Here is a 23627-nt window from a genome sequence, read left to right on the forward strand (position 1 = left end):
GTTAGGCACCAAATGGAAGAAAACAGACTGAAACAGGGAAGAACGACCTGAACTTGCTTATTTTCCTTTGCCATTGCAAAATGTTTTGCTACGGTGTGCCATAAAATATGACCCAAAGTGTCCTCACTGCTGTTTCTGCTGCCAGGTTCTATGATGAAACATCATGTTAATGTCTTTATTCTACTCTCTAAGGGCTCTGAAAGCTGCATCTATGTAGATATTTGAACGGTATCCAATGAGATAGGGGAGGTGAAAAATACTGAATGTAAGCTGTATCTCACGGCTGAGGGCTAGGACGGCGTTAGTTACAGTGATGAGATTAGATATTCCCAATTCGTATCATTCCTCACTGCTCTAATTGCCTGCTTGGTCCCACAGCAACTGTGTGCCTGCCTGCCTGCCTGCCTGCTTGTGTGCCTGGGTCTAGGATTGGGTATGACTGGCAATGGGACATCATCACTAGTTAGTTAGATTATATAATATTATTCCAGAGTTGGAGGCAAAGGCTGAATGGAGAGCTGAACAGGTGTAGACACTATACACATTAGTGCTGTGAATATTCAATGAGCTCCATAACCCTAATCTCCCGGGAACTAAAATCTTGCGTAATTTTGTCAGCTAGGTCATTTTCTTCGGTTTACGTGCAATCTGTTCACGAGAGACTATCACAACCCAGACCAGCATACAGACAGTGCATATTAATAATGGAAGTGCATGTAATGCCTCCTGGCTGGCGCTATTGCTTGGAGGTCAGGGGTCAGAAGCCACAGTAGGATACCAAGGATGTGTTCCAAACAGCACCGTATTCCCTATTTAGTGCACTACTGTAGTGCATGATATAGGGAACAGGGTACCATTTGAGAGACAACCAGAGACAGAGCGTCCAAGTGGCTCACAGTCACAACATGGCCTGGCTGTGGCGGGCTTACATAACAACCACAGGGGAACACACAGCAGACACAGGAAGAATGACTGAGTGTGCTGAGATGAGAGCAATGGGGCGTAGAGAGAACGAGAGCGACAGAGGTTAGAGTTGAAAAGAAGGGTGGAAAGGAGGGTGAGATTGAGTGAGGGGAAGAGGATTTGTTGTTGAGGGGAGAGATTAGGGTGGGTGGAGGATGATGTGGATGTGCGCGTGCATATGTATTGCACTACATAGCCTGTGAATATTTGTAATCTTTATCGAAAATGAGTGAGAGTGTATTAAGGAGTTTCTGCACCTGTGTTTGTGTGACCAAGCATGTGTGTGTATTGCAATATATTGTATTATTGTCACGTCCTGAACCTAGTAAGATGTCATTTTCTATAGTAGAGTAGGGCAGGGCGTGACAGGGGGTGTTTTTGGTTGTTTTATGTTTTCTATTTCTATGTTTAAGTTCTAGTTTGTCTATTTCTATGTTGGGATTGTTTGGGGTTGATCTCTAATTGGAGGCAGCTGATCCTCATTGCCTCTGATTAGAGATCATATTTAAGTAGGGGTTTTTCTCTTCCTGTTTGTGGGTTATTATCTTTTGAGTAGTGTGTTTTCCTCTCTGCGTCACGGTTTGTTGTTTTTGTATATTCAAGTATTTAAGTGTATTGCATTCAGTTTCACGTTTAATAAATATGTGGAACTACGAACACGCTGCATTTTGGTCCGCTCCTTCGAACAGCCGTGACAGAATAACCCACCACCAAAGGACCAAGCAGCGTGGAATGGAGCAGCAGGAGAAATGGACTTGGGAGGAAATTGTGGACGGGGAAGGACCCTGGAGTCAGGCTGGGGAGTATCGACGCCCGAAGGAGGAAATCGAAGCAGCAAAAAAGGAGCGACGATACTACGAGGCTCGATATGCACCGAGAGACAAGGCTGAGAGGCAGCCCCAAAATAATTTTGTTGGGGGGCACACGGGAAGTTTGGCAGAGTCAGGGTGGAGACCTGAGCCAACTCCCCGTGCTTATCGTGGGGAGCGAGTGACAGGGCAAGCACCGTATTATGTGGTGATGCGCACTGTGTCGTCAGGGCGCATTCACAGGCCGGTGCGATCTGTGCCCGTGCCCTGCATTAGTCGAGCTAGGTTGAGCATCCAGCCAGAACGGGTTGTGCCAGCTCTACGCTCGAGATCTCCAGTGCGCCTCCACGGCCCAGTATATCCTGTTCCTGCTTCCCGCACTCGCCCTGTGGTGTGTGTTACTAGTCTGGCACCTCCTATGCCAGCCCCACGCATCAGATCTCCAGTACGCATGCCCAGTCTGGAGTGTCCTGTTCCTGCTCCCCACACTCGCCCTGAGGTGCGTGTTACCATTCTGGCGCCACCTAGGCCAGTCCCACGCATCAGACCTCCAGTGCACATGCCCAGTCCGGAGTGTCCTGTTCCTGCTCCCCGCACTCGCCCTTAGGTGCGTGTTACCAGTCTGGCGCCACCCATGCCAGTACCACGCATGGCGACGGTTCCCCGTCCAGAGCTTCCGGCGACAGTTCCCCGTCCAGAGCTTCCGGCGACAGTTCCCCGTCCAGAGCTTCCGGCGACAGTTCCCCGTCCAGAGCTTCCGGCGACAGTTCCCCGTCCAGAGCTTCCGGCGACAGTTCCCCGTCCAGAGCTTCCGGCGACAGTTCCCCGTCCGGAACCTACTGAGACGGCCCACAGTCGGGAACCTACTGAGACGGCCCACAGTCGGGAACCTACTGAGACGGCCCACAGTCGGGAACCTACTGAGACGGCCCACAGTCGGGAACCTACTGAGACGGCCCACAGTCGGGAACCTACTGAGACGGCCCACAGTCGGGAACCTACTGAGACGGCCCACAGTCGGGAACCTACTGAGACGGCCCACAGTCGGGAACCTACTGAGACGGCCCACAGTCGGGAACCTACTGAGACGGCCCACAGTCGGGAACCTACTGAGACGGCCCACAGTCCGGAACCTATTGAGAAGGATCGCAACCCAGAGCCTTCAGCGGTGGTCTGCAACCCAGAGCCTTCAGCGGTGGTCTGCAACCCAGAGCCTTCAGCGGCGGTCTGCAACCCAGTGTCTTCAGCGGCGGCCTTTAGCCCAGAGTCTTCAGCGGCGGTTGGCGGTCCGAAGCCTCCGGCGATGATCCATGGTCTGGTTCCTCCGGACATACAGAAGTGGGGGGATCAGCGGGCGGTGGGGGTACTACGCCCGGAACCAGAACCAGAGCCGCCGCCATAGACATTAGTCACCCACCCTACCCTACCTTTGTGTTTTGTGGTTGTTTTGTTGTTGTTTTTTTGTTTGTTTGCATTCGGAGACTGCACCTTTGGAGGGGGGGGGGGTACTGTCACGTCCTGACCCTAGTAAGATGTCATTTTCTATATTAGAGTAGGGCAGGGCGTGACAGGGGGTGTTTTGGGTTGTTCTATGTTTTCTATTTCTATGTTTAAGTTCTCGTTTGTCTATTTCTATGTTGGGATTGTTTGGGGTTGATCTCTAATTGGAGGCAGCTGATCCTCTGATTAGAGATCATATTTAAGTAGGGGTTTTTCTCTTCCTGTTTGTGGGTTATTATCTTTTGAGTAGTGTGTTTTCCTCTCTGCGTCTCGGTTTGTTGTTTTTGTGTATTTAAGTGTATTGCATTCAGTTTAACGTTTAATAAATATGTGGAACTACGAACACGCTGCATTTTGGTCCGCTCCTTCGAACAGCCGTGACAATTATAGCCTGTGAATGTTTGTAATCTTTATTGAAAATGAGTGAGATTCTTTAAACCTCTTTGGGCTAGGGGGCAGTATTTTCACTTCCGGATGAAAAGCGTGCCCAAAGTAAACTGCCTGCTACTCAGGCCCAAAAGCGAGGATATGCATATAATTGGTAGATTTGGATAGAAAACACTCTAAAGTTTGTAAAACTTAAAATAATGTCTGTGAGTATAACAGAACTTATTTGGCAGGTGAAACCCCGAGGACAAACCATCCAGGAATTTATTTTGGGGTTCGCTGGATTTTCAATTGGGTTTCTATGGGGAACTATATTTATGAGGCACCTGGTTGCAGTTCCTATGGCTTCCACTAGATGTCAACAGTCTTTAGAAATTGGTTGATGTTTTTTTTTGGGAGAAATGAGCTGTACTTTCTAAGTGTCAAGCCAAGTGGACTCTATTGTTGCGCGCAACCTGGAGCTCGCTCCACGTTGATTTTATCCGCTATTGAACACAGTACATTCCGTCTTAAATTTTATCGATTATTTACGTTTTAGGATGCCTAAGGTTGGATTAGGAAAGTTGTTTGAAATGTTTGGACCAAGTTTACAGGTAACTTATTAGATAATTTGTAGTCATGTTGGGCGAGTTGGAACCGGTGTATTTCTGAATCAAACTCGCCAAATAAATTGACATTTTGGGGATATAAACAAGGAATTTATCGAACAAAAGGACCATTTGTGATGTTTCTGGGACATTTTGGAGTGCCAACAGAAGATCTTCAAAGGTAAGGCATGAATTATATCGTTACTTCTGACTTTCGTGTCGCACCTGCCTGGTTGAAATATTATTTTCATGTGTTTGTATGATGGGGCGCTGTCCTCAGATAATCGCATGGTTTGCTTTCACCGTAAAGCCTTTTAGAAATCTGACACGGCGGCTGGATTAACAAGAAGTTAAGCTTTATTTTGGTGTATTGCACTTGTGATTTTATGAAAGTTAAATATTTCTAATCATTTAATTAGAATTTCGCGCTCTGCAATTTCACTGGATGTTGTTGAAAGTTAGCCGTAACATGTTTTAAGGAATTTCTGCGCCTGTGCTTCTGTGACCAAGCATGTGTGTGTGTTTTGCATTATATTACTTTATAGCCTGTGAATGTTTGTAATCTTTATGGAAAATGAGTCAGAGCGTCTTAACAAGTCTCTACATTTATGGGCGTGTTTGTGTGTGTTCCTGTCTTGACTATTTGTGTAACCAGTCCTGTAACCATTCAACCTCCAGCCCCCAGTCCAGGGCTTTAACTACACATACACACCTGACTTCTGCCCTGCCCAAGGAACAGCAACACGTCTGACCCACTTTTTTCAGAGCTATAGTTCTCCATTAAAAACAGTGACATCACTGCTGTCATAGCACCATGGTCATTAAGCACTGTGACGATTGTCCTATATCTTCTGTCACATAAGCTAGGGTCTTTCCTAATTATGTATGTCCAGACATTGATTAACCCCTGTTTATTATGAGAAGCATTTTATCGACTGTAATTGATGTGGGGATATTTATCATGTGGAATATATTCCCTGAACGTGTTTGTATACCTTTTTCATACCCTTTATTGAAGTTGATTGTCAAGTAGGTGATTTAAAGAGTTTGTGATGCATTCTGGATAATGGGTATTTCTACAAGAAGCATGTCATTGCTTTGTTTGTGAGACAAGACAGACAGGTAACAGGTTGAGATGCTGCTGGATTTTCTTTGGTTAGAGCTGTTTTGGATTTGGAAGTTTATTAGGCCCACCTTTAGTTCATCGTCCTGTTTATTTTTGTTTGTAAATATTTATACCGTTTTTGCCAGTTTATCTTCACGTTTACTAATTAAAGCTCACTCTAGGCAAGACAAGTCTAGTTTTGCTGTTGCCTCCTCACTGTTAAAATCCTACTGCATGGTCAAACAGACAAAAACAGTCAAAAAAAATGTCTGTTGCTAAATGTTTTGCTACAGTGTTTTCTAATGAATATGACCCATCTCACCAGCATGTTAACTGAGGAGAGAGTTTGTTTTTTATTTTATTTGTTTTACTCCAAACTCATAACTGTCCACCACTGTTTTCCTCATGGCTACTCGCTGCAAAAACCTCTTGATTAGTTTCACGTTTGAGTCATCCAGCTGTCCCAGCTGTCCCTGATTGGTTATGGTATTTAGAGTAGACTCACCCTGAGGTTGTGATTGGTCGCTGGGCTGGGTTGAGCTGGAGCACAGCTGTAGATTTGCCCGCTTGTTGGGTGCCCGGTGAACCGCGAGACCCTGGGTCACACCCAGCGCTGTCCTCCAGCCGCCAGGCACCCATCCAAAGTATGCCACCTCAGCAGGGGCACAACACGAGAGGAAACGGGCACATAGCTAAATTATGAGCCAAAATCGCAACATTTATCATTAGGGCCGGGATCAAATAAAATCGTATTTGTCACATGCGCCGAATACAACAGATGTAGACCTTACCATGAAATGCTTACTTACAAGTCCTTTAACCAACAATTCAGTTAAGAAAATATTCACTAAATAAACTAAAATAACAATAAGGAGGCTATATACAGGGTTACCGGTACCGAGTCAATGTGCGGGAGTACAGGTTAGTCGAGGATGATACCAGTATCACGATATTTGTTAGTATCGTGGCAAGGAAACTGAACAAGAAGCAGATTTAATATCTTTAGGAAAACAGCCCTGATGTTGGGAACAAACATTATGTTTTCATCCAGAGTCACATGTATTTATTTTCCCAGCTATAGCACAGTATTTTACATACAGCAGGTTTTTAAAGGACCAAAGATTGTGGCCTGCTTCGTCTTTTCATTTTTGCCAAGGAAAAAATATTGCGAAACACTGGTATTGTCCCGTCCCTATTTATCATAGGACAGAGATTACAAATCAAAATAGATGCTAGAAAATAGGGGTTCTGATTGGTTGTACAACCAATCAGAACCCCTATTTTCTAGCATCTATTTTGATTTGTAATCTCTGTCCGTCAATTAGTTAGGCATAGATTAAACGTCTGTCTGCTCTGAAGAATTAGTGGTGGAGCCTCGTTCACATCTGTGGTCTCTGCCTCTCAGATGGGCCTCACTGACAGAGACAGCTAGATGGCACATACAGCTTTCACCCCGAAACCCATTGGGACTGCAGGCGATTGCCACTCCCACCTAATGGTGATTTTGGTTAAATGATTTTGTCCTTGGGAAGGGCACCATATCTCCTATTTTTTCAACTCCTCTCTCTCTACCTCGTTCCTCTTCCCTCCCTCCCTCTTCTTTTTTCTTCCGTTTCGCCCTCGCTCTTTCTCATTCTCCAACAGTCATCTGCTTATTTTTCTCTGCAATTGCTTTGACCTGCATGCAAGACACAATAAGTTACCAATCATTTGATAACCTTCACAACACCTCAGTTTGCACGGGCTTGATAGAACCACCATTATAATAAGACAGCTTCTAAATGGGTTGTATAAGTACCAGAGTGGTCTTTCTTGAAAAAATGTAGGGAAAAGGCTGAATGTGATGCTGATAATGTAAACAGGGGTGAAATTGCTATGTTGTTTCACTCTGTTGGACATTTTAACTCTACGGATAAAGAGCACCACTCCAGTTTCCAAGCTGCTTTCACCGTTCTGTTTCCTCCGTTCAATTCTGTCCCCTTTTCAGTTTTGGGATGATTAGCTCAGTGTTTCACCCTATTTGGTTGCTGTTGATAACATACCAATGAAATAGGCAGAAATTATGTGGAATAAAATGGGGTGCAAGACTAATTTGTAAAAGAGGAAAATCAAATACACTCGTAACAGAGACTAACATCCATGATGTCACAGAGTAACAAACTTCCAGATTTAGCCTGATTGGCAGATCAAACTGTTTTATCTCTAAACTGATTGGGCCATACGTTCCAATTTCAGTTGCTGCATCATTTACCTCTGTTTGTATTTCTCCTTTTCTCCGATTCTCTTTTGATTATATATTGGTTTTGGAGAGATGAACCTGGTATATAAATTCATCTGGGATGAATAGAGAGAGAGCTGTGGAGAACGATGCATAGATAAGAGGAAGAACTGGTTATGGAGTGTGTGCATGTGTGTTACAGCTGGGGGGGGCTGTTTATTGGTCATTGAGAAGAAAATAAAGTTATGATCCTTCTGCAACCACCCCTTTTCTAATTAACTCAATTATTGATTAATACTTTCCCAAAGCATTTGTAGCTGAAGTTTTACATAATTTCTATCCACAATCCAGCCGCACTGCCGTGACAGAGTAACACTTATGAAAATCGATGTTTGATGGTGCGTCCAATGTTCTATGCATGAATGAACAACATTCATAGCACTTTGCTGTTCAATAGTCTGGGTTGGCAAGTGGAATAACATACCAATACATCTACGATTGCTTTGGAAAACCCACCCCTGAGTAAACAATGGGAAAGCAATCAGTGAGATTATTCTGCATTTAAAATAGCACCTCATTCCCTATATAGTGCACTTCTTTGACCAGGGCAAATAGGGGCTCTGGTCAAAAGTAATGCACTATGTAGGGAATAGAGTGTAATTTGGGACCCATTCAGTGAAATTCTGTATGTAGGGACTGTCGCTCGCTCCCTGGGGACTGACTGACTGAGTGGGTGCCAATTAGCCCTGTTGTGTCCTGCTTAGTCTTACGTTGCCATACCAAAATCAACTCCTGCTAGAGGTTTGTAAATGGGCTGTGAGAGCTAACACAGCATGTTTGCATTCTCTGTCAGACTAATCATGCTTTTATCTGAGTAAAGCCAATGTTCTGAAGCTTTTTCCCTCTCATTGCAGATGTGCTTTGTGAATCTGGACCAGCAGAAGGTGGATCGTCACAACGACAGCTGCATCAAGGTGTGCGGGCTTCTCTCTTCATCTCTCTTCTCCCCCCTACCCATGCTCTCCTCTCTTCCCTCTCCCCTACCCATGTTCTCCTCTCTTCCCTCTCCCTTACCCATGCTCTCCTCTCTTCCCTCTCCCTTACCCATGCTCTCCTCTTTCCCCTACCCATTTATTTATTAATTTAACTAGGCAAGTCAGTTAAGAACAAATTCTAATTTACAATGACGGCCTACGCAGGAACAGTGGGTTAACTGCCTTGTTCAGGGGCAGAACGACAGATTTTTACCTTGTCAGCTCGGGGACTCAATCCAGCACCCTTTCGGTTACTGGCCCAACACTCTAACCACTAGGCTACCTGCCACCCCATGCTCTCCTCTCATATCCTCTCTTCCCACTCCTCCCCCTACCCATGCTCTCCTCTCATAACCTCTCTTCCCTCTCCTCCCCCTACCGATGCTCTCCTCTCATAACCTCTCTTCCCACTCCTCCCCCTATCCATGCTCTCCTCTCATAACCTCTCTTCCCTCTCCTCCCCCTACCGATGCTCTCCTCTCATAACCTCTCTTCCCTCTCCTCCCCCTACCGATGCTCTGCTCTCATAACCTCTCTTCCCTCTCCTCCCCCTACCCATGCTCTCCTCTCATAACCTCTCTTCCCTCTCCTTCCCCCTATACATGCTCTCCTCTCATAACCTCTCTTCCCTCTCCTCCCCCTACCCATGCTCTCCTCTCATAACCTCTCTTCCCTCTCCTTCCCCCTATACATGCTCTCCTCTCATATTCCCTCTTCCCTCTCCTCCCCCTACCCATGCTCTCCTCTCATATTCCCTCTTCCCTCTCCTCCCCCCTACCCATGCTCTCCTCTCATAACCTCTCTTCCCTTTCCTCACCCTTACCCATGCTCTCCTCTCATATCCTCTCTTCCCTCTCCTCCCCCTACCCATGCTCTCCTCTCTTCCCTTTCCTCCCCCTACCCATGCTCTCCTCTCTTCCCTTTCCTCTCCCCTACCCATGCTCTCCTCTCTTCCCTTTCCTCCCCCTACCCATGCTCTCCTCTCTTCCCTCTCCTCCCCCTACCCATGCTCTCCTCTCATATCCTCTCTTCCCTTTCCTCCCCCTACCCATGCTCTCCTCTCATATACTCTCTTCCCTCTCCTCCCCCTACCCATGCTCTCCTCTCATATCCTCTCTTCCCTCTCCTTCCCCCTACCCATGCTCTCCTTTCATATCCTCTCTTCCCTCTCCTCCCCCCTACCCATGCTCTCCTCCCTCCTCCCCTTTCCTCCCCTTTCCTCCCCCCTACCCATTAACTCCTCTGCTCCCTCTCTCATCCTCTCGCCTCTTTCCTCTCCTCTCCGCCTGTTCCCCCAGTCTTTCTTAACCATCGTAAACACTGGCTCTGTTGTCATGGATTCAGGATAATTAGCCTGGGTGAGAGGGGTTGATTTGTTTAGGTAATTAGCAGGTTTGTGCTGGTGATGACTGCCTGTGTGACTATCACAGTGACTGTGGGCGACGTCTCTCTTTCCTCTAGAAACTGGCCTCGATCTCTCCAGACCTGCCCAAGCTGGTTGGCTCTCTGAGCGTGCGACAGCCCAAGGTGAACGAGATCCTGCTGCTCGGTGGTTTGGAGACTCCGGACCCCTCTCACCCTCACCAGTACCCCACCCACACACAGGTGAGCGCACACACACACACACACACACACACACACACACACACACACACACACACACACACACACACACACACACACTTCTTCCTTCTCATTTTATATTGATGGTTTGTTGAGATCCCTCCATCCCAATCCATCCACTGTTTGACTGACTCGTCAGCTCTGAGTGTTACACGAGCACACAAGGTAGAACTCATCAATTATTGAATTCTTTCCTTCCTCTGTGTGTGTGTGTGCGCGCGCGCGTGTTTGTACCTGTGTGCCTGCGTGTGTGTGTGTGTGTGTTGCCTCCAGGGCCAGAGGTGTACAGATGTGTGCCTGGTCCAGTGTGCTGGGGGCCGGCGGCCCACCAGCATCATCTATGAGATCAACAAGTTCCTGATCGGGCTACAGTGGGGTCAGGAGAGGCAGGGGTCCCAGGGGTCCCAGGGGCGGATGATGGCAGGGCAGAGGCTGGATGATGACACCAATCGCTCCTTCTCATCCATAGAGGAGGACTTCCTCACTGCCTCAGAACACCTGGGGGATGACATCGAGGATGACGGCTTACGAAACGGTGATTTTCTCTCATCCTTTTGAATACCCATGTACTGTATTTGAGTTCAATATATTTTACTGACATATGTGGTGAATATGAAAGTAGAGTAATGTAGTCCTATGTGGCTAAATTTGTATAGCATGAGGATAGCAACAGCAGGTTTGTGGGTTTGATCCTGTCAATGTCGATCTCAGTCACTGTTCTAGGTCACTTTCGACAAAAGTGAATGCTAAATGGAATAATCATTTTTTATTTACAAATAATCTAACGCGAAGCACTCATTTTGGGAGGAAAAATCTGGCATTTTTGTAAGGTAATACATTATTCAGTAGCCTACTCTCAAAACAGGTCAGTGTATAGGTACTGATAACAACCTCAATAAGAATCTAAGTTGTTATTGATGTAGTGTTTATTATAGAGTCTTCAGTATGGAAATCACGAATAGTCTACATGTTCCTTGAAAGCTATTCTTACCACTGAAGATGTCCCTCAACTCGTTTCAAAAGGGAACGACAGGCGCCCAGCCGCTTGTCCTGTTGTTCTCTTGTTCTCTCGTGCCTGTCAGTCTTCATCTGTAAAAACACTTCTCTGTGGCTGGCTGGCTTCGTAGCTCCTTAATGCGTGTATCCCTTGCATGATCGAGATTAATATACAGAATATGGCCCTGAGCTTGGCTGTGCTTTTCTGCAGTCTCCCCTTATCTATAATTCATCTCGTGTACGCAGAGATGGACAGTATTTCTGTTACATTGTATTTGAAATACGTATTTTAATTACTTCTGTGTATTTTGTCATTTTAATTACATTGGGATGAACTACACTCCAATGTATCTAAATACTGTAATTTATAGTGGTTCACCTATTGTGGCCCCCCTTTCACTGCGTTGGTATCAGAAGTCTGATGGCACTATGGTGATAAAAGCATCTGCTAAATGAACTAAATGTATATGTAAAAATGAACAATTGCAAAGCATAATGAGTATTATTCATGAGCTCCACCCCGAAACAATAACCAGAGTGCTTTGCAGTTCATTTTGGTATGTTCATTTTCACATACTGTATACATTACATTTTTTGGTCATTTAGCAGACACACTTATCCAGAGTGACTTGCTCAACTAAGGTAGTTAAACGACATCTTACAGTCATTGCCAGTAAAAACATTTTTGTAACTGTTACTGAGAATTTTGTTTCTGTTCGGGCCGGCACGTGCAAATGTATTTTGGTATTTTAAAATAGAAAATACATGTATTTTATTTAAATACATTACAAAATACAAGTATTTTGTAGTTTATTTGGATACATTGATGTTTATAGTATTTTGTATCTGTATTGTTCTCAGCCCTGCCTGTATGAAATTAGAACCAATACTGTGTGAAGGTTAGCCTCTCCTTTGAGTCAATGTACCAGTAATATTCATAATCAAATAGGTTGTTCTTTTTTACTTTGCATGGGGGTAAGTTAGCCTTTTCCCAGATCTGTTTGTGTTGTATTGTAGCCTGTGTAGCCAACTCTTATGGTCATTGGTAAGACAGCACAAACTTAACTGGGACCAGCTAGGGTTTGGTTGGTAGCTATAGTCAGGTTTGAGTGGGTAAACGCTGCTCAGTGAAAGTCTGGTGTTATTGCTAGCTTGGTTAAACCAGAGCTGGGTTGTCATTGCTGTTGCTGTGGCACATTGGGAGTTTGATGGAACTATTCTCTAACAGGTCTGGACATGCCTCTCTCTCTCTCTCTCTCCCCAATGAGCCAGAGTGCAGTGATGTGGCAGTGGGCTTGGCAGACGCAGCACACAGCGACAGACCTGCGTGTCAGAGGGGACGCCTGGGCCAGAACCAGTGGCAGGACAGCGAGGACTCTGAGGTGACCATTTGCGCCCCCCCAGCCACCAAGAAACAAGGAGGAAGGGCACCGGCGAGAGCTAGCGGTCACCACAATAAGGAGTCGGCCGGCCACTACGCCACCAACCTGGCTGAGTCGGTACTGCAGGACGCCTTCATCCGCCTGTCTCAGGACGAACCGTCTTTCGCCACCGAGGCTGCTGTGAGCATGTCCCCCGGCAGCCACCGCCCCCCCGCCGGCCTCACCAGGACAGGAGCGGAGGAGCCCTCTCGGGCACGCGCCTGCTCTTTCGAGCTGCCTAAGATCGTCATAGTGCAGAGCCCGGATTCTTGCGAGGGCCTGCCGGAGTGGCTGGGTACCCAGGCCTCTCACGTGGCTGTGGAGTATGGTGTTGGTGGTGCTGCCAGACAGGTAACGGCAGAACACGGACCAGAGGTCCATAGCTTCCACCCTACCACCACTACCAGTGGACGCCACCCCAACAAACCCCTGCAGCGGGCCCTGGCATGTGCTGCCAGCGTCATCGGCACCATCTCCAGCCCACAGGTAGCAGAGCAGCTAGCGATGGAGCCAACAGAGGAGGACATGGAGAGAGAGGGACAGAGAGACCCTGAGGGCACTGACTACTCCTTCTCCTCAGCCATGTGCGGTATGGCCCAGGTGGCGGGGGCAGTGGCCGTTGTGGAGCTAGCTGAAGAGGCCGAGGAGGGGGGCTGCGAGTCAGAAGACGACTCCACCACCGAGGTCTACTCAGCCGCCTCCGTGGGACTCCTATCTGCAGCGCAGGCCTCCACGGCCGTCACTCTTCACTGCAGCGTTGCCGAGGGAACCAGCATCGAGGCCTTCCGCACCAGCATCGCTGAAGTTCTTCACAAGGAGGCAGCAGGGGTGCTGGCTCAGCCCCAGGACTACAAGAGTGTGGCCCACCTACTGGAGTCCACCCACAACAGGATCGTGGATGGCATCACGTCTCCCAAAAAGTCCTATCTGGACAAAATGGATGAAACTGAGGTGGACGATTTCATCAGCGAGGTGGCCAATGGCCTCTTCAAGCACGCGTTTGAGAAAGCTAAAAAGAAAAGAGAACTAGAAGGCCCGGGCAAAGACGTCCCTGATATCCAGGGCTTTCTGCAGGAGAGCGTGAGCAATGTGCTCTTCGACGTCCTTTGTCTCACTTCAAAGCGGATCGGTGACATTTCTAAATGTGATATAGGGTCGTTTGACAGACAAGAGGATGATATCGGCTCCAGGGACTATGAGGCGGCCGCCACCACCAAGGAACCATTAAGTCAATTACAGCGCTTCGTCGGCTCCAGCCAGCCCGATAATTGTGAAGCCCACTGGGCAGAGAAGACGCCCATCTACTCTGCGATAATGGAGGACAAATATGGACTCGAGGAGAGGGAGAGCGAACCTTATGGGTCTCACAGCTCGCCACATATCAGACAGCAGCAGCAGCTCAGACAAGCTCCGACGAAAGTCTCGTCCTCTACTAAGGACTGCTATGACCTCCAGGGCCAGCAGGCCAGAGGAAACATCAGAGAGCCTTTTACAGAGAGCTTACCCCACCAGGTCTCTTCATCCCTGGGCACAGAGAAAAGATGGAGAGCCAGTACGGACAGCAGACAGTCTTCTCTGACCCCTCAGTCCTCTTTTAGCTCCTCCACCACAGGGGCCTTGGTCTGCCTAAAGATGGACTCAGAGTCCAGAACTACCCCCGTCAACTACTTCGCTGATGACCTGGCCACCACCGTGGTCTCAATGGCCACTGAGCTGGCCGCCATCTGCCTGGAGAACTCCAGCGGGAAGCAGCCGTGGTTCTGTGCCTTGAAGGGCGCAGCCGGCTACTACCCCGAGGGGGGCTACCTGCTGCCCTCTTGTTGCACGGCCCTCCGCAGAAAGGAGGGCCAGAACGGCGGTGTGGCATCCAAAAAGCACCGGCCGCCACGCCTCAGTGAGATAAAGAGGAAGACGGAGGAGCAGCCCGAGTTGATGGAGTGCCTGGTCAACCGCGTGGTGGATGAGACCGTCAACCTAGACGACATGCCCCAGACTCTAGACCCATTTGCACTCTTTGCCTCCGAGGTCACCGCCCGCATCATGAACTGCCCCGAGCTCAACGTAGTTGACACCTCCAAGCCCGGCCAGCAGACCCGCAGCCGGCTGCAGTGCGAGCGGTGGAGCCGGGGCAAGGCCGCCAGCTACGAAAGCATCCCAGAGGAGGACGCAGGCCCCCCGGGTACCCCCAACACCCTGGGCCCTGGCAGCCGGCTGGGCCAGAACCTGAGCAGGGGAGGCTCCATCTCTAAGCAGTCCAGCTGCGAGAGCATTACGGATGAGTTCTCCCGCTTCATGGTGAACCAGATGGAGATGGAGGGCCGGGGTTTTGACCTGCTCCTGGACTACTACGCCGGGCAGAATGCCAGCAGCATCCTGGCGGCAGCCGTGCAGCAGGCAGCCACCAAGAAGAACGGCCACCTCAATGTGAGGACCACCTCCTGTCTGTCCAAGCAGTCCAGTACGGAGAGCATCACGGAGGAATTCTACAGGTTCATGCTCAAAGACATGGACATGGAGAGCAAAGACTACAGTATGGGCAGAACTAAAGAGTGGAGCAACAGCCTATTGCCTCCATCTCCCAGAACCCTCTTCTGTATCCGTCAGTCCTCCGTGCCAGACAGACGTTTCTCAGACTCCAGGCTGACCGTCAACTCGCCCATCAAGGCCAACTCCTTTGATGGCTTCGTCCGCAATGTGCACGGGGACACGCTCAACATCTACCCCACCAACTCGGTGCAGGTGTCTGCCACGGGCCTCTGCAAGTCTGACTCATGTCTGTACCAGAGGGGCCAGACTGACCAGATCACTGACATGCTGATCCACGAGACCTGGTCCAGCTCCATTGAGTCCCTGATGCGGAAGAACAAGATCATTGCGGACCCGGAGGACAGCATTGACCTAGTGGATGCAGAGTCCCAGACCCACATGCTGCAGTATGCCAACCGCCTGGCCGCAGACATCGTGGAAACCGGGAAGTCTGTCCTACAGGAAGGGGATGGAGCCGGAGGAGGGGGCGTGGTGGGGCGACAACAACACATGCCCGTGGGGGAGAGGAGGAGAGGCTTCAAACAGTCCCGCCCTGGCTGCACCCGGAGCAGAGCCAGCCAGGAGCAACCAGGAGGGGGCGGAGACAGCACATGTACAGCAGCGGGTCCCCCCATCAGGGGCCCCAGGGAGGTCCCTGTACCGGTGATCCACATCGAGACAGATCAGAGGGACGATCCGGAGTCTGGAAATCCAGTGGAAAGGGCCTGGCATCACCCCTGGGACCCAGCGCCCCCTGAGGGGACAGCCCAGTGGCGTGCTGAGAGGGCCTCAGTGAGCCGCAGCAGGTAAGCTCTCTCTCAGTGAGTGATTCCCCTGTGAGTCAATCGCACCCTCAAACAAAGAGAGATGGTAGTATCTTTCCATATTCCTCCTTGGAAATGATTTTCCAAAACACCTTGAATTGTGACCGAATGTGTTTATAAATCAAAAATCATCCATGAGTTGTTAAACTCTTTATAGTGTTGGGTATCAGAGACCCAGCCACATAATGGCTTCTACTGCATCCACAGAGAGAACGTAGTCTATTGTGAAAGTCTCTGTGGTTATACACACCCACAGCCAGGTTATGAGTCATGTTTCTGTGTTGGAGGCTACAGCTTTTATCTAAAGCTAACCTTGATCTTCAAGGTGGCATAGACATGCCTCTAGTCACGACATACTGCAGATACTCATAAACACTCATACGAACCCAAACACACACACATATATATATACACTCCCCCATATGCTCACGAGCGGCGCAGCGGTCTAAGGCACTGTATCTCAGTGCTAGAGGTGTCACTACAGACACCCTGGTTCGAATCCAGGTTATATCACAACCGGCCGTGATTGGGAGTCCCAAAGGGCGGCGCATGTCGTCCGGGTTTGGCCGGTGTAGGCCGTCATTGTAAATAAGAATTTGTTCTTAAGTGACTTGCCTAGTTAAATAAAGGTTAAATAAATAAATATGTATTTGGACAGTAAAGCAACATTTTTTTTTCCTCTATACTCCAGCATTTTATATTTCATATTAGGCGAGAGTACAGAATGTCAGCTTTTAGTTGAGGGGATTTTCATTCATATCTGTTTTACAGTTTAGAAATGAAAGTACTTTATATATCTAGTCCCCCATTTGAAGAATTCACAAGTATTTGGACACATTCACTAGTATTAAAGTAATCAAAATGTTGGTATTTGGTCCTGTATTCCTTGCAGGCAATGATTACATGAAGCTTGTGACTACAAAATTGTTGGATGCATTTGCGGTTTGTTTTGGTTGTGTTCTGGATTTGGACAATTCCAAGCTAACAGAATGATGCTCAGATTTCTTTCTTTAAAATGTATTTCAAACAAAAAGCAAAGGTTTGTGCCGTCATTCTGTTACCAAACTTTGCATCTGCACTGTTCTTCCAGTAAATGTTTTTTTTTTTTACATTTTCTGTGGAAATTGTTGGAAGTCATCCTTGTGCATATGGTTTGTTTAACTTTGCAATAATAGTTTTTGGTTTTTCTGTTACCATGGAATTGCCCATTATGTTTTACCCAGTATGAACTGAATGGTGAATAATATTTTGTGCCATTTTGGAGTCACTTTTATTGTAAGTAAGAATAGAAGATGTTTGTGAACACTTCTACATTCATGTGGATGCTACCATGATTATGGATAATCATGAATGAATCGTGAATAATGATGAATGAGAAGGTTACAGAGGCATAAAGATCATAGCCCCCAAAAATTCTGACCTCCCCAGTTATTGGTAATGGTGAGAGGTTAGCATGTTTTGTTGTTGCCTCTTAACGGCATCTCCCTAATCATTATTCATGATGAAACATCTTATCTACTTAATTAGAAAGAAAAGTACTGCTGTCATCATTCAGGTACTGGCAAAACATAACCCAAAACACAACCAAAACAAACTGTAAATGCATCCAGCGAGTTTGTAAAGTCACAAGATTGATTTAGTCATTGCGTGCAAGGAATATGTGACTAAACTTTTGACTAATTTATAGTGGAACTGACAGCGTTTGAATTACTTTGCAGATATGAAACCGACAATCATAATATCAGTAAAAAAATATCAAATTCCCAGTTTATTCTTCAAAACCAACTTTATAAGAGTAAAAAAAAATATTCATAACGTACAGTAAGCCATTTTTGGCAGAATATATGGATGCAGTACAATGCATGATTATATGGATGCAGTACAATGCATGATTTTAAAATATTTCTATCAGGTTGTAAATCACAGCTTGCCTCATACATCATTTGCTGCCTCCACCCATTTAGGATGCACTGTTTCAGTTTCAATGTCTCAAAAACGGACGGCTGTAACTAAAGCTGGAAATGTCAATATAATCAAACTCGCAAGGACAATGATCACAAGCTAGTTATAACTTGGCTAATAGGCTAGCACACGTGTCAAACACAAGGCCAGTGGGCCGAATAGGACACACAAGCTAGTATGAATTAGTCAACAGTTGAGTAATCTACTTTATGAAATTACTGCAACAAAACTAAACCTGCAACAAAACACAATGCAAAGGAGAAACGTGTAGGCCTATTATAACAGAGCAGTAGCCTAGGTTGGCTACTCAACTACAATACATGTAGAGTGCACCATACAGCATTGTTGCACTCAACCACACCGATGATCCATGCTGTGCAAAAAAAAAGAAAAACATGTTTTAAGTTTAAATGTTACAACAACCTACAGCTACCTTTTTGTTATTTGGAGTTATTAAATACTTTTTGATTAAGGTCACATTATATTATGCACATATACAAGCAGGGAAGCAAAAGCTGGAAAAATATGATTTCTATATACAGCATCCTATGGACTTAACGTTAACTGGACATTATAAAGGGAGATATTTTTTCAAATAAAACTATGGCCAGTTTGGGTCGCAATTGCACACCTGGCCTGCGAATTCATTGTGTTTTTCAATATGGCCCATGCGCTGATTGAGTTTGACACGCTGGGCTAGCGTATATATTTATTTAGCAAGCTAAAAACACAGAGCCTAACGTTAGCTATCTGCTGGGAGGATGTCATGTCATTGGAGGTATGAGTGACTGACTTTTTCCCCTCATATCGTTTTTCGGTGGCTACAGCTAGAGATGCAAGAGTCATTTGGTTAGCTAGCAAGAAATGTGAATCGCTTTGCTATGATGAACTTGAACGACTGTTATCCACAGTTCGTTTTTAAATTTGTATTTATTTAACTAGGCAAGCCAGTTAATAACACATTTTATTTTCAATGACGGTCTAGGAACAGTGGGTTAACTGCCTTGTTCAGAACGACAGATTTCTACCTTGTCAGCTCGGGGATTCGATCTAGCAACCTTTCGGTTACTAGTCCAACGCTCGAAAATGACACAATACATTATCTACCATTCATTTCTATTGGGAACAAAAAAATCTGAAACACAACCAAAACAAACAGCAAATGTATCCAACAAATGTGTAGAGTCACAAACTTGATGTAGTCATTCATTGTGTGCTATGAATATGGAACCAATACACACATACGGTGCGTTCAGAAAGTATTCAGACCCCTTGACTATTTACATTTACATTTACATTACATTTACATTTAAGTCATTTAGCAGACGCTCTTATCCAGAGCGACTTACAAATTGGTGCATTCACCTTATGATATCCAGTGGAACAACCAGTTTACAATAGTGCATCTAAATCTTTTAAGGGGGGGGTTAGAAGGATTACTTTATCCTATCCTAGGTATTCCTTAAAGAGGTGGGGTTTCAGGTGTCTCCGGAAGGTGGTGATTGACTCCGCTGTCCTGGCGTCGTGAGGGAGCTTGTTCCACCATTGGGGTGCCAGAGCAGCGAACAGTTTTGACTGGGCTGAGCGGGAACTGTGCTTCCTCAGCGGTAGGGGGGCCAGCAGGCCAGAGGTGGATGAACGCAGTGCCCTTGTTTGGGTGTAGGGCCTGATCAGAGCCTGAAGGTATGGAGGTGCCGTTCCCTTCACAGCTCCGTAGGCAATCACCATGGTCTTGTAGATTTTGTTACGTTACAGCATTATTCTTAAATGTATTAAATTGTTTTTTTTCTCATCAACCTAAACACAATAACCCATAATGACAAATCAAAACTGTTTTTTAGAAAATTTATAAAATTTATAAAACGTAAACAACTGAAATATCACATTTACATTGGTATTCAGACCATTTACTCAGTACTTTGTTGAAGCACCTTTGGCAGCTATTACAGCCTCAAGTCTTTTTGGGAATGACGCTACAAGCTTGGCTCACCTGTATTTGGTGAGTTTCTCCATTCTTCTCTGCAGATCCTCTCAAGCTCTATCAGGTGTGATGGGGAGTGTTACTGCACAGCTATTTTCAGGTCTCTCCAGAGATGTTCGATTTGGTTCAAGTCCGGGCTCTGGCTGGGCCACTCAAGGGCATTCAGAGACTTGTCCCGAAGCCACTCCTGCGTTGTCTTGGCTGTGTGCTTAGGGCCGTTGTCCTGTTGGAAGGTGAACCTTCGCCCCAGTCTGAGGTCCTATGGAGCAGGTTTTCGTCAAGAATCTCTCTGTACTTTGCTCCGTTCATCTTTCCCTCGATCCTGACTAGTCTCCCAGTTCCTGTCACTGAAAGAAAATCCCCACAGCATGATGCTGCCACCACCATGCTTCACCGTAGGGATGGTGCCAGGTTTCCTCCAGAAGTGACTCTTGGCATTCAGGCCAAAGAGTTCAATCTTGGTTTTATCAGAACAGAGAATCTTGTTTCTCATGGTCTGAGAGTCTTTAGGTGCCTTTTCGCAAACTTCAAGTGGGCTGTCATGTGCCTTTTACTGAGGAGTGGTTTCCGTCTGGCCACTCTACCATAAAGGCCTAATTGGTGGAGTGCTGCAGAGATGTAAGAGTGACCATCGGGTTCTTGGTGACCTCCCTGACCAAGGCCCTTCTCCCCCAGTTTGGCTGGGCAGCCAGCTCTAGGAAGAGTCTTGGTGGTTCCAACCTTCTTCCATTTAAGAATGATGGAGGCCACTGTGTTCTTGGGGACCTTCAATGCTGCCGACATTTTTTGGTACCTGTCCCCAGATCTGTGTCTCGACACAGTCCTATCTCGGATCTCTCCGGACATTTCGTTCGACATGCACTGTCAACTGTGGGACCTTAGACAGGTGTGTGCCTTTCCAAATCATGTTCAGTCAATTGAATTTACCACAGGTGGACTCCAATCGAGTTGTAGAAACATCTCGAGGATGATCAAAGTTTTTTAGTTTGAATAAATTTGCAAACATTTCTAAAAACCTGTTATCGCTTTGTCATTATGGGGTATTGTGTGTGTAGATAAGGATTTAAAAAAATATATGTAATCCATTTTAGAATAAGGTTGTAACGTAACAAAATGTGGAAAATGCCAAGGGGTCTGAATACTTTCCCAGATGCACTGTATAATGGGGGGACTATGTATGAAAGTGCAGTACTTTCTAAACGGTTCACCAGATATAAGTGAAAATACCCTCAAATTAAAGCTGACGGTCTGAACATTAACCTCATAGTCATGGTTTGATTTCAAATCCACACTTTTGGAGTGTAGATCCCAAATAAGTCAAAATGCTTCCCTGTCCCAATAATAATGGAGGGCAGTGTAAAAGGTGACATTCTGTACTGTCGCCTCAAAGGAAACATTGGATCTCAAATGAAAAATAAAGAATTCCCTTTCCAAATACATATGGAGACGAGTGTATGTCACACATACAGTATATTATGTATATAAGAGACACATACTACATACAGCAGTGGCATCATATTGTCCTGTAATTTGGGTCTGACATTTCACTCAGAGGTCAATTGTGTAACAGGGACTCAGTAAGGTGAGAAGATTCACACAGACCTTCTTGGTAAAGTGAGAGTGGCCTTTAGGGAGGCAGTGAAACATGGATATATACACACTGCAGGGAGGCCTGGTATTGGAAGAGTTGGGCACCACAAGGAGAAGGTTACAGAAAACTTCCAATGTACTTCAAATCAAATGTATTTATATAGCCCTTCTTACATTAGCTGATATATCAAAGTGCTGTACAGAAACCCAGCCTAAAACCCCAAACAGCAAGCAATGCAGGTGTAGAAGCACAGCGGCTAAGAAAAACTACCTAGAAAGGCCAAAACCTAGGAAGAAACCTAGAGAGGAACCAGGCTATGAGGGGTGGCCAGTCCTCTTCTGGCTGTGCCGGGTGGAGATTATAACAGAACATGGCCAAGATGGTCACTTTATTGGTATTCCAGCATCTTGAGCTCATCAGCTAAGCGACAAACATTTACAGACCACGTTGACATAGACGACAACACAAGGTCGCACAAATAGGTAGAGCAGATCAAATATAAAGTTACGTGTTTAGAAAGGAAAATAAACAATGGGGTTGAAATACTTTGGAGGTTATTTACAAATGTTGATACTTCAGAAAAAAATCTTAGTATCATATACAGGTAACTGCCAAAATAAAAAAAAAGACCAATGGGGCGTTTGGCCACCACATGCCAGAACAGCTTCAGTGCACCTTGGGATAGATTCTAAACTCTATCGGAGGGATGTGACACTATTCTTCCGCGAGAAATTCCATAATTTGGTGCTTTGTTGATTGTGGTGGAAAACGCTGACTCTGGCACCACTCCAGAATCACCCATAAGTGTTCAATTGGGTTTAGATCTGGTGACTGAGATGGCTATGGCATATGGTTTACATAGTTTCAATGCTCATCAAACCATTCAGTGACCCTCCGTGCCCTGTGGGATCGGGGAATTGTCATCCTGTGGACCCCAGGAAGAGTAGCTGATGAATTTGCAGTGGCTAATCGGGATCCTAGTAAATACCAAATATGAGGGCATAGCCATGGTAGCCAAAATAATGGCCTGCCAAACATTTTTATACATGACCCTAAGCACGGTGGGATGTTAATAGCTTAATTAACTCAAGATCCACACCTGTGTGGAAGCACCTGCTTTCAATATACTTTGTATCCCTCATTTACTCAAATGTTTCCATTATTTTGTCAGTTACCTCTAGATTGGATTGATACATGCAATAAATAAGATGAAAAGGAAAAGAGATGGAAGAGATAATTATATTTAGGCTGCTAAAGGATTGCTGGGTTTGCTGTTTTTTCACGTAACACTTAATAAACTCCAATTAGGAAACGAGTCATCTGCATCTTTTTATTTTTTACTTAACCTTTATTTAACTAGACAAGTCAGTTGAGAACAAATTCTTATTTACAATGATGGCTTACCAAAAGGCAAAAGGCCTCCTTCTGGGACGGGGGCTGGGATTAAAAATATAAATAAATTAAATAAAAAATATAGGACAAAACACACATCACAACAAGAGAGACAGCACAACACTGCATAAAGAGAGAGCTAAGACAGCACCATAGCATGGCAGCAAAACATGACAACACAGCATGGTAGCAACACAACATGAAAACAACATCGTAGCAACACAACTTGGCAGCAGCACAACATGGTAGCAGCACAAAACATGGTACAAACATTATTGGGCACAGACAACAGCACAAAGGGCAAGAAGGTAGAGACAATAATACATCACGCAAAGCAACCACAACTGTCTGTAAGAGTTTCCATGATTGAGTCTTTGAATGAAGAGATTGAGATAAAACTGTCCAGTTTGAGTGTTTGTTGCAGCTCGTTCCAGTCGCTAGCTGCAGCGAATTGAAAAGATGAGCGACCCAGGGATGTGTGTGCTTTGGGGAACTTTAACAGAATGTGACTGACAGAACAGGTGTTGTATGAGGAGGATGAGGGTTGCATCAGGTATCTCCGACAGGGGGAGTGAGGCCTAAGAGGATTTTATAAATAAGCATCAACCAATCAACCAGTGGGTCTTGCGCCAGGTATACAGACATGGCCAGTTTACAGAGGAGTATGGAGTGCAGTGATGTGACTTATAAGGAGCATTGGTGGCAAAT

At 46.1% G+C, this 23627-nt stretch overlaps 1 protein-coding gene across 6 annotated transcripts in view; it reads left to right on the forward strand.

Annotated features, from left to right (window-relative positions):
- Positions 1-23627, forward strand: part of sphkap (SPHK1 interactor, AKAP domain containing) — a 63319-nt gene that overhangs the window by 28624 nt on the left and 11068 nt on the right. For all 6 annotated transcript variants that reach the window (XM_014213846.2, XM_014213848.2, XM_014213849.2 and 3 more), the window contains exons 4-7: positions 8484-8543; positions 10065-10208; positions 10500-10761; positions 12495-15975. In XM_014213846.2, the coding sequence (XP_014069321.1) occupies positions 8484-8543; positions 10065-10208; positions 10500-10761; positions 12495-15975 (3947 nt within the window). The remainder of the gene's footprint in view (positions 1-8483; positions 8544-10064; positions 10209-10499; positions 10762-12494; positions 15976-23627) is intronic.

This window comes from Salmo salar, chromosome ssa09 (assembly GCF_905237065.1).
Source record: "Salmo salar chromosome ssa09, Ssal_v3.1, whole genome shotgun sequence".
Taxonomy (NCBI): domain Eukaryota; kingdom Metazoa; phylum Chordata; class Actinopteri; order Salmoniformes; family Salmonidae; genus Salmo; species Salmo salar.